At 37.9% G+C, this 16,357-nt stretch overlaps 1 protein-coding gene across 1 annotated transcript in view; it reads right to left on the bottom strand.

Moving 5' to 3' along the window:
* The window catches only part of PDXK (pyridoxal kinase), a 31,869-nt gene continuing 15,512 nt past the window's right edge, over positions 1–16,357 (bottom strand). Inside the window, exons 2-9 of the mRNA XM_010724517.1 lie at positions 13,291–13,374; positions 11,880–11,926; positions 9,742–9,827; positions 8,869–8,914; positions 6,167–6,278; positions 4,708–4,844; positions 4,118–4,184; positions 1–3,357 (exon numbers count right to left, since the gene is read on the bottom strand). Of these exons, the coding sequence (XP_010722819.1) occupies positions 3,245–3,357; positions 4,118–4,184; positions 4,708–4,844; positions 6,167–6,278; positions 8,869–8,914; positions 9,742–9,827; positions 11,880–11,926; positions 13,291–13,374 (692 nt within the window). The 3' untranslated portion in view covers positions 1–3,244. The remainder of the gene's footprint in view (positions 3,358–4,117; positions 4,185–4,707; positions 4,845–6,166; positions 6,279–8,868; positions 8,915–9,741; positions 9,828–11,879; positions 11,927–13,290; positions 13,375–16,357) is intronic.

The raw sequence follows: 16,357 nt of genomic DNA, 5'->3' as shown, positions 1-16,357 counted from the left end.
TTAACAGATATTATCCATGGATAATATGAGAGGCAGGAATGCACTGAGACTTTGAATTTTGTTCTGCAGATATCATGGAAAAGTGCTCTATAGCCCTGAATCAATAAAGATGCATCTAAGTACTACATATGTATACCTTGACATTCAAAAATACCTGTTTGCCTGCTGTAACTTCAAAATGTCAGCTACAGAATATATTTACAGATGATTGTTGATGTTTGTTCCAGGCAAGAGATGTTAAGCACAATTATTCCCAGAATACATAAACACAAACTAATTTAGATCAGGGCAGTGGGAGTTTAAAAGAGGTACCACATGAGCAGCTCCCAAGGACTCAAGCAGAAGCAGCCAACTGATACAGAGCCCACCTAATACAAAACATGAACTGCTGCAAGTTGAGCTCATTAGTAACATTACCTTCTTTTTTTTTTTTTTCCCCCTGAAGTTACCCTTACTGTGTCCATCCCTTGAACAGCATGGCTATGCCACTTCAAGAAAGGTGTGGATTACTGGAGCGACTCTCCTTTCTTTGAAGCAGTAGGTAGAGATCACATCTGATGGGTATAAGCTGCTCCGGAAAACACCTCACTTTCTCTTTTATGGTAAGATCAAGGTTGATTGTGGTTAACACATAAAACCTTCTTTGTAAGGTACCTTTATATTTCCTAAATTCCAAGCTCATTTCAATGAAATAAAGATCTGCCTTTCTCTCAATTCCCCTCTGAAAGCCTACTTCTTTAGTGCCAAAAACAATTGTGATGTCTCACCCTTTCTAAAAGGGCTTTTCTGTAGTACAGCCTTAGAACAGGTAGGGTTTCTTTGACAGCAAATTTTGACAGTGCATAGCTAACACTGCTTAAGAAAAAAAAAAAAAAGAAAGGAAAAAAAAGGTCAATTTGGAGCTTTTCTCTACTGCTAATCCCCTAATGTGAAGAGCTTCAGAATCTCAATACTTGTATATCTTTCGAGGATGGTGACTCCACAACCTCTCTGGGAAACTTGCTTCAGTGTTCACTCACATTCATAGTCCTTTTTTTTTTTTCTTTTTCTTTCTTTCTTTCTTTTTATTTTTAATGTTTCAGCAGAATCTCCTGTATTTTGATTTATGCCCATCTTCCTCTCATCTTCCCACCAGACACCGAGTAGTGCATGGCTCCCTCTTTTTCACTCCTTCCCATCAGATTTACACACGCTGGTAAGACAGTTCATGTCTTTTTACATGCTGGACATCTGCCATGAATTCATCTCTGTTACCGACTGCTAATTTTAATGACTGTTCACATCACCAGTATTATTATTCATAGAAAGCTATTTCATGGCAGAGGTTACTATAAACCATGGCAGCAGAGTCACATTTTGTAGTCCATTTCTGTGTGTTTTTTTTTCTTAAAATTCGAATCTCTTTTCTTTTTAAATGATTAATGTCAAACGTATGAGAGAAAATAGCAGTATTAGTTGTGGAGAGTAAAAACCTGGATTTTGCCTCTTACATACACTGCAAAGTGTGTTCACCTCTTAAATTTCATTTGCTTTAGAGGTACTGAAAATGAGGGATTTCAGAAGTACATTAATTATGAAATCTTACTCTAAAAATAAAAATCTCTTGAATTAAAAGTAACTTTAAGAATAAATTACTCCTCTTCTCAGTGAAACCAATCAACTTTTACAACGACAGAATATCCACAAAATGGTGGGGTAAATTAAGTCTGCAGTGGCAAAAGCAATCTCCAGACCAGCTCTGCTGGGGACTCCCACATTATTAAGTGACAATTAAGCAGGTGTGATGAGCAATGGGCAGGAAAAGTATTTGGCAGACATCCAACAGTGAACTTCACATCATCAAGAAAGGCCCAGAGCTGCCCCTTCCCCTAATGCAAATTTGCTTCTTGAAGAAATCTGCTTCAAGCAGAAGTGAAATTTTTATCTGCCTGTGACATCTAAGGAAAAAATATCAACTGAATTTGGATCTAAAAACACCAGATCTCCCCTTGGGAGAAGTGAGAACTTCAGTCCCATACAGAAATCAACAGGAATTATGAGCGTTCAGTATTGTCAGCCTATCTCCCTGCTGGCATAATAATATGTGGCTGTGATATCCTAGACACTGAAATTAGTAAAAATTCCATTTTGAAGGCTAACGAAGCTGAATTTCATGAAATGAAATGAAAAATGTTCAAGAGATAAGTAAAAACGTATTTCTGTGATCTCAGAGTAAGTTACAGAGAATTACATTATAAACAAATTTTGTATGTTGTCGTGAATTTGGTAAACATTTGCAATTTCCTAAGCCACATGTATTGTTGTTACCACATTGCTTCATTGATAAACTGCCAGTCGTGCTCACTATTGCTAAGTGGAAGCGTTCTACACAGTGTAAATACATCCATGAAGAAAAAACGATTGCTGTCAGCCTTCAGAGTAGGAGCTGCTTTCTCTTTTGTCCTTAAAAAACATTTGTCCTTAGTTAAAAAAAAAAAACAAAACGTCAAACCTGGCCTCAGAAGTAAATCTACAAACTTGTAGTCAGTGCTACTGAATGAATATATTCTCTTATTAATGAAAGTATTTCTGGAGCAGAGTTTTGGAAGAAAAACTTGAGGGCACCTGTGGACATTAGAAATTAGCAGCCAGTACCTGCGAAAACCGAAAATGTGCAGCTGTTCATAAGACAAGAAACGGGAGCAGTTATCAATAACATTAATGACAGACACCTCAAGGTCACTTCAGAGTACTTAAATGCCAAACATCTGCAAAGTACCTCTACACACATCCAGAGCTGTGTGTGTAGTTTAACCCTGCTTAGTTTCGTAGCAGCTGAGATACTGAATACCAGAGTAGGTAACCATATCTCTCCAGGAAAAGGGAGCTTGTAGCAAGCTCCATTGGCACTAGATGCCATCTTGAAATATATTCTCCGGTCAGTCAAGCATTCCATTAGCAAATTCACATCTGAAGTCTTTGGCAAGGCAGGAACATTGTACTCTCTTGCCCTGGGAAATTACACACATAAAGTGAACTTGACAGCCATTTTGATACCTGGTAATGTGCTTTAATGCATACTGACTCTGTTTTGTTTTTAAAACCGAGCAAGGCCAGCACATATGTTTGAGAGTGGATATCTGCCTATGCTGGGCACTATTTCATGAAAGTCAGGTTTCTGTCACAGATCTAAGGCAAATATTACAATTTACAGGAAAAAAATGAGGACATCAATACATTGTGCGTTGCTGGAGACATACAGCCTTTATAACACAGTAGCTTTCACTATGATTTCTGGGTTCTCTATGTCCTTTTTGCTTTGGACCATTCTCAGTTCCAGATTGGCTGAGTTTGGTTTGTTTCCTTCTCCAGCTTGTGCTAAAAAGATGACATCAGAAGGTCAATAAAAACAGCAGTTTAAAAGTAAACAAGTTGCAATGTCTGATACCCCATTATATTTTTTCTCTCTCCTCCCACTTCCCTTGCTAAAGGTTTCTGAAATAGAAGATGCAGATCAGCACTGTATTTTCTCAGCACCTCAGCTCTGCAGCACCTCTCTCCAGAAAAGAACACAGCTCTGCTGCCAATTAGAAAGACACAAAGACATGCTTTGGGAACCCACTGTTCCCATCTGGATCTCCTTAAAAGTTGATAGACATGGGAACTCAAAGGTAAAAGAAGCTGAAAAAGTGATTCTTCACATGGCCAATACAGCAAACAGACTGATTATTACTGGTTGACAAGCCCTTCTCAGTACCAAGCACATGCACTAAAAAGTAAAGTGAGTGAGCTATATTTAAAGCAGAATCTCCTCTGCACATCAAACTCAGTATTTTCTCAAGTTCTTTCACCACTGCTTTGCAAAGCAGTCGAGCACTGTCAGCACACTGTAGTCCCAATATAAGCTGAACAGTGACACCTTCAGTCTGGTGTTGTCAAAAATAGGGCTGGAGGACACAGTAAAGAACATACACTGACAAGACTACCTAGCTCTCATCCCATAAATTCTCTAAATTCTCTGGGAGTTTCTGCACTGAAAGCTACTTTTCTGTGTCAGGAAACCCAGAAGGCTCCCTAAATGTTTCTGCCAATGCAAATCCAGATAAAGAAAAGGAAGAACAAGGTTTGAATGAATTACCTTTTGCACTCTTAATGGTCCTCTGCAGAACATGTTGCATGGCTGACACAGTCTTTTCACATGCCACCTGCACATTACCATAACACGTTTAGGTTGTAGTAAAACTTGAGCTGCTCAGTTTAATATTATTAATACTACTACTCAGGCAAAAACAACTGGCAAGACACAAACAGGGTGACAATGAGGTAGTTTGGAAAAAAAGTTTTTTAGATTCTCTTAGCTTTACCCATACAAGTATTAGAAACCATACAGTTGTATCAATGACTCTACAGACAAAAGAGAAAGAAACAGATTAGATAAACAGTTGTCAATGCTTATTATGAAGCGAGGATAAAATGTATTTATAAATGTGAAAATGAACTCTCCAGAGGCAGAGCACCTTATTTGTCAAAGCTACAAAATACTGAAATTGACCATGCGAAGTTGTACAAGCTAGAAGCTTGTAGGAAAAGGGACATTCTGCTTTCTTTGCTCTGAAGCAAGAGAAATTTCCGATCAGATGAGAGTCCATAAATAATATAATAGATTAAAACTAATTAAAAAAGAAACAAAGTCTGAACTTGCAGACAGGTGAAAAACCTCTCCCATACCTTCAAATTGTTTGGATGTTTATGTGTCCATGCCAAAAGCATAGCAGCAAACAAGTCTCCTGTTCCAACGAAGACAGCATCCACTTTAGGAGATTCGACTCGAATTCTCTGTGTTATCTTGGTACCATCTGCATTAGCTACAACACAGAGACACAGTTAAGTTACAGACTCAGCAATTAATACAACAGCACTTACTATAATTTAAAAATGATAATCAGATTTGAGTTCCTCTATTGTTTGGAATGTAAAGATGCCAAGGAGTACTGCAAAGTTCTTTTTCAGTTCAGTCCCAAAACTCTGCTGAGTAGGATAGCCTTTACAACTTACGTACTCCACTTTTGTAGGAAAAGGGAGCTAGCACAATTACTTTCATACAGAAATGGGAGCCTAAAATGACTCATTTAGACTGCAGCAGCAGTTTGCTCAGATGCTGAGCAAGGGAATCTGCTGAATCCTAGGTGGAGCATACCCAACCAGAATTTAGTGAACTTCTAGAGTAGGAACAGCAGAGAATATCTGATCCAAGTGCCATATTGTTATTGCCTCTGGAATTATATAACTTACTCAAGATTGGCATGTACTAAACACTAACAAACAACAACAGATTCTTAGTGAAGTCTAGATGAAATAGTAGTACATTTTTTGTTTGTTTCTCAGTCCAGAAAATGGAGCCTAGACTGAGACCACAAAGACAAACAAAAAACCCAAGATTATCTACCACGTCAATAACTCTGTTCTTCTCATGTAGAAACATCCTACAACAATCCAAACATACAGTGACTCTTTGTGATGGTACAGAGAGAATAGAAAGAACAAGCAGAAGGGAGTTTTACAACCAAATATCAGGGAAGAACAATCTGTTAACAAAACAGTTAAACTTTTCATTAATGCCTCTAAGCCATCCAAAAGTCCTCTTTTATACCATTACTGCTTGTCAGGACCACTATTATGGGTATTTGTTTCAATAGCATTGATCACCCTCACATAGAACACCCACTCCTATATCTTCTGCCCACTAGCCCAGAAGCTGCACAAATGCTCACAGAGGCACAAGCATCCGTGCCTGAGCCGTGTGGTAGGCGTACCTGCATCCAGTCCTGCTGTCCTTACTTGCTGACTGGAATTTGCTGATCAATCTCTGACCTAAGTTGTCTCACCTTTCTTTGATGATCACTGGTCCGTCAGTGGGATCTGTATGCCACCACCATTCTGTTCTGCTTACCTTCTTCAGACATGCTATAGTCACCCCCACCTCTCAGCCTGTCTTTCCTCATTGAGCAGCCCTCTTCTTAATGCTCCCTGGTACTACTGTACAGAAGGAAAAGTTCACTTAGAGAATTATCTCCTTGAACTACAAGTGGATCTGATGAAATCATTTCCTCACAAAGTGACTGAAAGCACTGAACTAGACTTTAAAAAAAAAAGACCAAACATACTAATGAAGCGGTCTGTAACTTACTTTTCCTGTAGCTTCCCAGAGCAATCAGGTAGTCGTTTCCTAGCGGTGCCTGTAAGTCTGAGCTGGTTATCACCACAGTCTCTGGTCCCATGGCATGGAGCATATCCATTACCTTCCCACATGCAAAAAGGCAGGAATCAATGACTGCAATGTGTGTTGACTAAACCTTGCATTATCCAAAGCAATTTTTCACAAGCACATTATTTTGCCATCTTTCGTAGAGAATGAATGATTTTCACTCAAGTAATTCACTTGAATTAGAGGTATTAATTTAAAATAGGGGAATCATTCATATTTAATGCACACACTAGTTCAAATATCCAAGTATCTCTCTGTTATCTTTGGATGTTCCTCTGAAAAGAACATTCTGTTTCAGCTATTATCAAAACTTTTCTCTGCATCATGTTTCCAAAACATACTACCAAAAGAAGAGAACAAGTACAGAGAGATAAGCATCCGAGCTGGTATCTTTAAACACATACTACAAAGGTAAGAAGTTCAGGCCCAGAAGTATTGTTTAGTTACATCTTTAGGAGTTAGCAAAAACAACAACTTAAAGAACTGAGTTGGAGGCACAACTGTGCCTATCTCCATCTTCCTTTCCCATTCTGTTACAAATCCAAAATATTCACCAGTAAATTATGTACCTTTCTAGATGTTTTTTCTCTCTATGTATTCCTCACTTAAAATCATTAATGCTCTACTTCTGACACCACAGTTGGTTGTTACAAGGCTGATTTTGATTTCACAGAAGAAAGAATGACTTTAAGTAATGAGTTTAGCATAAAATACATAAAATATTAGTTCTCCCAGAAGTGTTTAACTAAAAATTCTCTCAGGCTGGCTATGACACATGAACAGTTGAATGGTAAGGATTAATATGTGCTTTTTAAAAATTCTCTGTCTTTTGTCTAGTAAGCCTCCAAGTTTCTTCAGCTGTCACAATTCTCTGCACAGACATCAGTTGGGTTTTAAAGAAGCAGTGAGCTCACCAGCATATGCTGACATGATCAGCCTGCAAATAACCTTAAACTTGATTTCTCTTCTCATCTACGATTTAACAAGCATCTAATCTATTTCTGGTTGTGGGATTCAACCTCCCCTACATTAAACTTAGGCTACACCTAATGTTTTGTTAAAAAAACCTCTATCGTCACCACTGGTCTTGCTGAAGAAATCAGTAAAAGCGTGTCACCTTGGGAATAGATGGCAGAACTCCTACCATCTCCAAAGGGAACAAATTCCAGCATGAATTATTACTTCAAAGGAGAGACGTGTATATAATATGCAGCTCAATGAGAAAGACACATTTAAATGTAATAACCTGCAAGCAACTTTTTAAAAATGTTTCCATTCCTAAGTCTAATTCCATCTTCACAAGAGATTTTTAAAACCCATCTTAAAGAAGAATAGCATTCATGAGTTGGAAAGTTGTAATTGTTTAGCAAATGAAACTACCATTTGCTGCTGTAACATGCAAATCAAAAACCAACAGGTGCTCAGCCAATAGAGTTGTTCTGAAGACTATGGTTCCACTTGGGAGGATGAGAATAGAAGAAATGACTAACAGTTAGCAGCTAGTAGCATCCAGCACCCTCGTCCATCACAGTGCAGTAATATAAAACTGGTCTGAAAAGGAAAAAGAACTCAGATCTTTGGAGCTGCTTTTTGCTCTGAAGAGATGGTAGTCAGCTGACACTGCATGACACTGCTGGAGGAAAAAAACAATAAACATTAGGGCTGACAGAGCCCAGCAACTCTCCAGGGTTCCTCTGCAGCTGCTGTTTGTTTAAAGATTTTGTGTTCCTTTGAAGTTCAAAATCAAACTGGAATAAATAACATCAGTCCATTATGAAAGCACTTGACCTGTCAACAAAACAAAAAGCTCAGATCTTTTTTAAAAACAAACAAACATAAAACTACATTCCTATTTTGTCCTTCATCACCATATCCTATAGCTTTTTAAAAGTCATTCAACTTGTGTAAAAGGGTAAATCCTTACACCTCAATGCAGTGAATTTGCAGATTACCTATCATCAATGTAGGATGATGAGAGTAGCTGCCAGCATTCCAGATCTGCCCACCTTTCACCAGGAATTACCTGAGGGTCATCACTCCCAATCCGTTTTCTCATCTATGCACTACTTTTGCAATGCAGGTCTCATGGCCTGCAAGTCAATTTCCAAAAAAGAAACAGAACAACAGCCAACGCTGTATTTGGTCAATCCTCTTCAAGAGTTTCCTCTTCAAGCTCTCTTCCTAGCAAACTGTGTCAAATGGGAGAATGAGAAATTCTCTATCACTATCACTCAGCATTGCTGCTGCACGACTAGCATGTGGACAGCAGAGGGAGCGACTTATGCAGGTTTCTAATGATCAGAATCCCTCGGGGTTTTCACCTCAGCCAATGACAAGGAGCCACACTGTCAGCAGTATGGATATGCATGCACGCTGCTGCTTCCCTCCTACACTGCAGAAACAGTGACCTGCTCATTAACACTGCATTGTCTTTATTTGTAGTTCTTTCAGGAAGTTTCTTCAGAAGTCTGACATGAGAACACAGAACATTTTGCACACTGACAGTACAAGGCTGTAACGACTGACGGAGAGAAAGAGTGATTTCAAGGTTAACAACAAGTGGCAAATGTTGCAGGTAGAATTAAAGATTGAGATCTTGCATATCCTATCCTTTATCTACTTACCTCTAAAGCATCTTTTTCTGTGTAAATCTTCCTCCCAGTAAGTAACCTGAGAATGAAACAGAAATCTTGAAAGAGCACACAAAACAGAAATCTTGAAGGAGCACACATCTCCCAGGCAATAACAGCTTTGTTTATTCTTTGAAAGGATGAAAGCTTAGACTACACAATACAGGCTTAAACAATTTGTTCACTACGCAGTCTGCTGTACCAGACTGCAGTCTTTAGAAGTTACGTGCACAGATACACAGAGCTTCTGCAGCATGATTGTATCAGTTCTAACCCAAACTCTGTACCCTAACATTACTTTACGAACCTTTTCTCTCCATCTCCTACATTGCTGCTCCCTCCCTTTAGGGGGACAGCATGTAATGTATCATAACAGATTATCTCCTGACCACAGAGTCACAGTTACAGAGACAGGGTGGACATGAGGCAAATTCTTATTTCACATCAGATGTTGCCATGGTGGTATTTCTAAATCAAAATCAGGAAGTTTTAGTCAAACTATTTCAGTTTTTATATTATGACATATAATACAATTTTTTGCATGAATGGCTAGAACAAGAGAGGGGAGAGAGGTACTTTTTTCAACCTGTCCTAGATATATAGTCTCTGCAAGCAGTCATGTAAAATGAGAGACTGGAGAAAATAAAATAATGGTGTTCCTGAAATAAATCTCCCCCCCCTTTTTTTCCTGGTTTCAGTATAGAACAGTAGGTTTGAAGAAGAGCACTACTTTAAAGCAACAGCTAAAAACCAAAACCCAACATATACATACATACAGTACTATACTGAGACAAATAGAAGAATGAGTATCAGCCTCCCATTTTTATCTCTGGGTTTACTTGAGTATAAAAGAAATTGAGTACTTACTCAGCTTCAAACTGGTTAGGAGTAATTATATCAGCAACGGGCACAACTTTGTCCCTATAGACTGGGAGGAGATCCTTAGGCACATACTGAGGGAGAAAAAATAGTATGAAATGTCATCAGCTATTTCAGATATGGGAGTGACATGCTCCTTCCCTGAACTACCATTCATGCTGACACTTTGTAATCTTAAAGCTCCCACTGTACTGTTAGGTAGCAGGAATTAAAGCGGCTGTGCACCCTGCAGCTGCTGACAGTGGGAGGTGATTGAAACCATCACTAAGTACACCTAAACTGCATTAAAAGGAAGTGATGTCTAGATGAAGAGTTTTGGGGTTCCCTCTTATCAAGATGACAAAGCACTATAAGGAACAAAAATGGGAAACCTTTTTCTTGTCCATATCTCTAAAATAAACTACTTTGCTGTTGTACCAATGGAATGGAGGTTCTCTGCTGCATCACTGCAATACATTGGTTGTATTGCACTGCAGTGATTGAGGAACAAGCAAGGTTCATGTTGTGTTACTTTGTCCCCTCTTTTCAGTGCAATATTTCTAGGGTATGCTATACATTCATACACAGGAATGGGAAAGCACTCACATACGTTGGTGACTTTAAGTAATGAGGGCCAATGCTCTCTCTTTTGCATTCCTGTTCCACCTCTATACCATCTTCTTTAGCTACATACAGCCCATTAGCAAAGGCAGACTGGTTCTCTATCAGGTGACATATACCCAGATGCAGCAGGAGCCTAAAAGACTGTAAGCTCTTCAGACTTGGAAGAAAGTTGAAAAGCATCAGCTCTTTTGGCACGGAATGGAGTCCAGCTAGGAGCTAAGTTGCAGGCCTCAGCTCACCTTCCTGCATCCTGTTGTAGCTCTATTTAACAAAGCCTATATTAAAGTTCTTTGTTTACTAGCAGCTATTCTTCATTAGCACCCCTTTTCTAAATCAGGATTAATCTTTCCTTTTGTCTACGTTTTATTTTCTCTATTAGGCACATCAGCTACGTAGGACAGGGCGTACATACAGATTCACCCATGTGTTCATCTCCTATTTCAGCTGTATTAGTGACAGGTAAAACCTCACTATGTTATTGACCATTAGGTGATATCAGAACACCCATCATCTTGGGACCGAGCTCACTCATGTTGTCTTGATGAAGTAATGATGTCACTGGACCCTGATTTTAGGCAGGAATGCAAGACTAGGTCACATCTAAATCAAGACCTCTTACATAATTGTTTTATTACTTTTTACATCAGAAATGAGTTGGTGGGTTGTGTGCTAAACTTTCTCATCTTATTCCATCTATCTTGTCTTCTACCCAAAAGATATGGATAAGTCCATGGTTATGACTTCTCCCAAGAGCTTTTCAAAGTCACTCTACAGCTAATTCATATCTACAGCTACTATATTTCTGCCTTGTTAGACAAAGCCAAGGACAATAAATATTGCAATAGACATAAAATGAAAGCATGAGACCACAAAAATCAATGGCAAATTTATTACTAAGTGTTACTTCATGTGATTTTTCAGGAGCAGGTAAACTGTAAGAAGGTACAAGGACAAAGAGAAAATCAGTGTGTGTGACCAGCTAAGGCAGAAGAAAATAGAAAATATCACTGCTGATCTTCTCCCACATTCCACTTTTACAGAAACAATCTGCTAATGTTAAGAATGAAATGTTTCCTTGTTTGCAATGCACTGGCACACCAAACCTTTCCATCTCTGTCACTGTAACAGCCCAATGCCTAACAGGCATTGCAACTCACATGAAATAAGTCATCTTCATTTAGGCTCAGGTGGTATGCAAATTCACATAGTCACAGAACGTGAGCAAGCCTACCAGCTGGAACTGCTATCTTGACAGAAGATGAGAGAACTGGAGAGGATGAAGGGGACTATTTTCCTCTGAACAGGGTATATAGACTACCTGTACTCAGCAGGGAATTAAAAAGTCTCAGGGCTACGCAGTCATTATCTTCCCTGATACTAAACTCAAGCAAATACAGTAGCTGTAGTACAAATGTAGTTGATGCTGGGATTCAAAGCCACACTTGAGGAAAATGGTTTAGTCTTTCGTTTAAAAACTAATAAACTTCTACGCAAATACGCAATATACCAAGATAAGTACTAACCATGGAGCCTTCTCCATTCCATTTGTCTCCCATCACTGGATCGCACACTGTAACAGAGGATAAATCTAGTTTTAGAAATGGGGCCCTATTTTTACTTACGTGCAAAATTATACTTGCTCAACATACACACAAAATGTACACATTAAAATTACGTGTATTAAAAAGAAACAAAAAGAAAATCCAGAACAAAGGACATAAACTCTAATTTAATGTAATATCAGTAACATGCATTTGTCCTGAATCTTCAGCAATGTTAACAATGTATTTTAAGTGTCCTCAGTTCCAAGAAAGAATGGAAACAGACTAGCCTTGCACTTGAAAAAAGTATTAATTGTATTAAGAGAGCCTTCAGCAAGATAAAAAAAAAAAATAAATTGCAAAGTATCAAATCAATGTCTAATTAGTATTTAAGGAAGTTTCTATAAGTAACAAGTGTCCTTTGTTTGAACGGATTCTCCTTACAACATGATCCCACTATTAAATATAAAGGGTCTTAGAAGTTTTGCTAAGTTCTCTCCACCTGGCCACTTACTCACCATTCTGTGCTTCTTTCTGTTCATACCTCAATATAGCTTTTAGCTTTCACAATACTGCAAATCAAGTTCATGGAGATCTCTTCACTACACCTTCAGAACAAGAACTGTACTTTGTTAACTCTAAATCTGCCATCAGTATGGTGCCCTGCAAACCCTGTTAACCATTGTAGATGCCTGACAACACGGTTGGTTGAACCTGAAGATGGTTCAGCTATCATTCCCAGTTCTTTATCCTAGTAAATCCCACTGACTTTGCCGTGTTATTGTGAATTCTTTGCTCAATTCAAGCCCATGCTGGTTGAGTTTCATACTGAAACACTCAAGGAATCTCTTCTCACAGGTCTGTTGCTCTTCAAGCATTCCCAGGTAATCTTAGCAGAGGGGACCAGAGTTAAACATGCCTCAGAGCTTAAGCTAAATTATTAAGCTTATAAGGCACATTAATATACCTGTGGGATGTAGCAAGAAACCAAATCACGGCAATGTGGGAGAGTCTATCCTACTTTTGACTGACCTGGAAATCAAGAACAGACTTCAGCCATTTGTGCTCCCAGCCTATGCTTATGAATACAAACAGCAACAGCCAGCTGGGATTTCACAAAACTTCCTTTCATACAGTTACTCCTTAATACATGCTTTTCTTTGGACATTTCATAACATATGAAACATACTGAAAGGCATAATATCACAAAAATTAAATCAATTTTCAGCAATGCTGAAATGAAACTTCACTGGAGTCTGAGCTGGTCCCAGCCAGATCAGAGCAAGATGGCCAAAATACTGGGTTACATCAGAATGACATTTTCATCCCAAAATATGAAAATAATGGGCACATAGAACAAAGAAGCAGAAAGAATTATAACTCACATCCTTACCATATACTAGGTTAGAATTCTGTTGCTTCAACTCTTGCACGATATCCACCACCATTGCAAGAAACGATGTATCTCTTGTATATCCTTAGGGAAAAAAAACAAAAAAAAACAAAAAAAGAATACTTTTGAAGTAGATTTTCAGGAAAGTTTTTTTGGGGGGAGGGGATGGGGGGGTCAATGCATAACAAAAAATGGCATTTTTTAGTATTTTATTCAGAAATAACAGGTGGAAGACAAATCAAGGCACTCTCTACTCACCTAGAAATACAATTCAGAAATTCATTTGCTATATGCATTATACATTTAGTGCTCATATGAATTCAAAATGCTTGGAAATATGTACAAAACAGTTTGGACAAAAGAAAAAAAAAGTCCTTCTCTTTAAAACACCAGTTTGAGCCAGCAATATTTCATACATGGTAACCAAACAAAATATTCTAAGTTCCATATACTTTTCTCATATTCTGGTTAGAAACAGTGCAAATTTTTTTCTTCCAGCATATTAATTGAATGGAGAGTTAATCTTGACCATATCAGAGCAACGGCCAATATACCAGTAAAATTCCTAATTTTAGGCTTAGCAATGAAATAAGTTGTAAAATAATTTTATTACATCTCAAGGTCCTAATAACAATGGTAGCACTACAACATTCATATAGTTATTAATTTGTAATACCTGTTTCTTCATTTATATATTTACTATTGTGTTTATTTTATATATTCATTTTATTTATAACATGTATTAATTAGTAATTTCATTTTCATTTACATTAGTTCATGGAGTAACATTATTCTGGCAAGGTAGTGGAGCTTGGAAATGCTCATCCAGTAAAACGTATTTTTAGAGATTTTTTTTTTTAAGTTGTAAAATTGTTCCAATTTTTACACACTGAGAAGAAATGGAAGAAAATTCCAAGATTTTGAGGCAAAATGCTCTGTCCATATTAATGATAGTCAGAGAAAAAAAAAAAAAGACAAGGAAAGATTTTGTTTTAAAATGGGCTGTCATGTTAGACTGACTTAATAAAAAACAAAGTAAACATTGGTGATAGAGGCATTTCAGAAGCACTACAGCGAATCCGTGTTTATCTGGCACCTTGAATGCTTTACTGCAAATGAAACAAAGAGATGAAGATCCACAAGTAAGTGACAATCACAAAAGCTAATGAAGTGTCATTTTATAGAATCAGACTAAAGAGAATCATTTCCATTTCAGCTATGATATCTATAGTAATCAGACATGCAGTTACAGTCAAATGCTACCTACTGATAAATCAATTTGTTTGATAAATCATTTCCAGGTCATCTGAGGTAGCAAGCTATGGCTATGCAACACAGTGAATCGCTGTCTCTGAAGAGAAAAATCTTTTGACCCTGGATGAAGAAAGCCAGATTTTTAAGGTCAGCTACAAATCAACTGAACACTAAAACAGATGAGATCATAGGAAGCGAGTGCCATTTTCACCCACTTCTCATTGTCTACACTGAAATACACTGAACAGGAGTTTTAAACAAACTTGTACAAACCACAAACCTATCTATCTATACACCTATCATATTTTAAAAGGCATTTTAATAGTTTTTCTTCAAAATGTCCTCTATAGGTGAAGATTTCTGATCTGCTACATTTTTGCCAGTAGAAGACACTAAAAGAAAAGGAGTTGGGGCAATTTTCAAGAGTGAAAAGTAAAATAAAAAAGGAACACCTCAGCAAAAAACAACCAAACATCTCAAACACTGTTTGTTGCCTACTAACATTTCCTGAAAACTCCTGCAATACAATTGGCTCTTCTGGGAAATGTCCTCTGTGTGTCTTCTTTCAAGGAAAGAGGTGCTGGAGCAGGTCCAAAGAAGGGCAATAAGGCTTGTGAAGGGCTTAGAGAATATGCCCTATGAGGAGAGACTGAAGGAACTGGAGCTGTTTCATCTCGGGAAGAGGAGGCTGAGGGGAGACCTCATTGCTCTCTTCCAATACCTGGAAGGTGCTTACAGCGAGAGCGGGGTTGGTCTCTTCTCACTGGTGACAGGACGAGGGAAAATGGCCTCAAGTTGCTCCAGGGTAAGTTTAGGTTGGATATCAGGAAAAACTTCTTTACAGAAAGGGTTGTTAAGCAGTGGAATAGGCTCCGCAGGGAGGTGGTTGAGTCACCATCCCTGGATGTGTTTAAAAACCATTTGGATGTGGTGCTCAGGGACGTGATTTAGTGGAGGTTGTTAGAGTTAGGGTAGTATGGTTAGGTTGTGGTTGGACTCGATGATCTTTAAGGTCTTTCAACCTGAGCAATTCTATGATTCTATGATAGAAAGGATGTTCTTTTATTTTTCAATCTTAATTAACCCATTTATGCTGAAATTGATTTCTTAAATTTAACTCAGTCTATTATCTATATAGTCCCCTTTAATTTGGAAAGATTTCCTGAAATGGAAGGAAAAGTAGCTTTTAAGATATACCATATCCTTCAATCCAGTATGTCTGCTCTGGGGTTAAATCCATTCAGTTAAAGTCTCCAGTTTTCCTTGTGTACAAAGAAAGCACCTTCCTACATGAGGAAGCTGTGAAGTTAATTAAATCAGGCAATTTAATTCTATTTACCTTTAAAAAGTGGCTGCTCACTGCAATAAAAAATGATACTGTAATCTAAACCAGATGCATACCTCTCACTGAGGTGAAACCCCATCAGTACTCTACTCTGAAGAAACAGGAATTGGATGAGAAGCAGTTCGTAATTAAAAATGCTCTTATAATCTGTTTTTATAAAGCATTATACATGAAGTTCCCTTTGCAGTATTTATGAACACTTTCCACATAGTGGTGCATAAAATTATGCCCCACAGAACTGCATCTACTTGGAGAAAATGAAAGGACCTACAAGAACAAAATATCAAGAAATACAACAGACTAGAATACAAAATCTGTATCGAAAACACAACCTTTTGAAAATCAGGTAGATAAAACATGGACAGATAACTACATATAAAAGTTATGTGACTGTACAGTAGAGAGCTACTAATGAGAATTTAGTAGAAAGAATCTTCAGGATGAACTTAAAAATAATACTGACATTCT

Source organism: Meleagris gallopavo, chromosome 1, assembly GCF_000146605.3.
Source record: "Meleagris gallopavo isolate NT-WF06-2002-E0010 breed Aviagen turkey brand Nicholas breeding stock chromosome 1, Turkey_5.1, whole genome shotgun sequence".
NCBI classification, from domain to species: Eukaryota; Metazoa; Chordata; class Aves; order Galliformes; family Phasianidae; genus Meleagris; species Meleagris gallopavo.
Note: the sequence above shows the minus strand (reverse complement) of the source record. Positions and strands in the feature narration are given on the sequence as shown.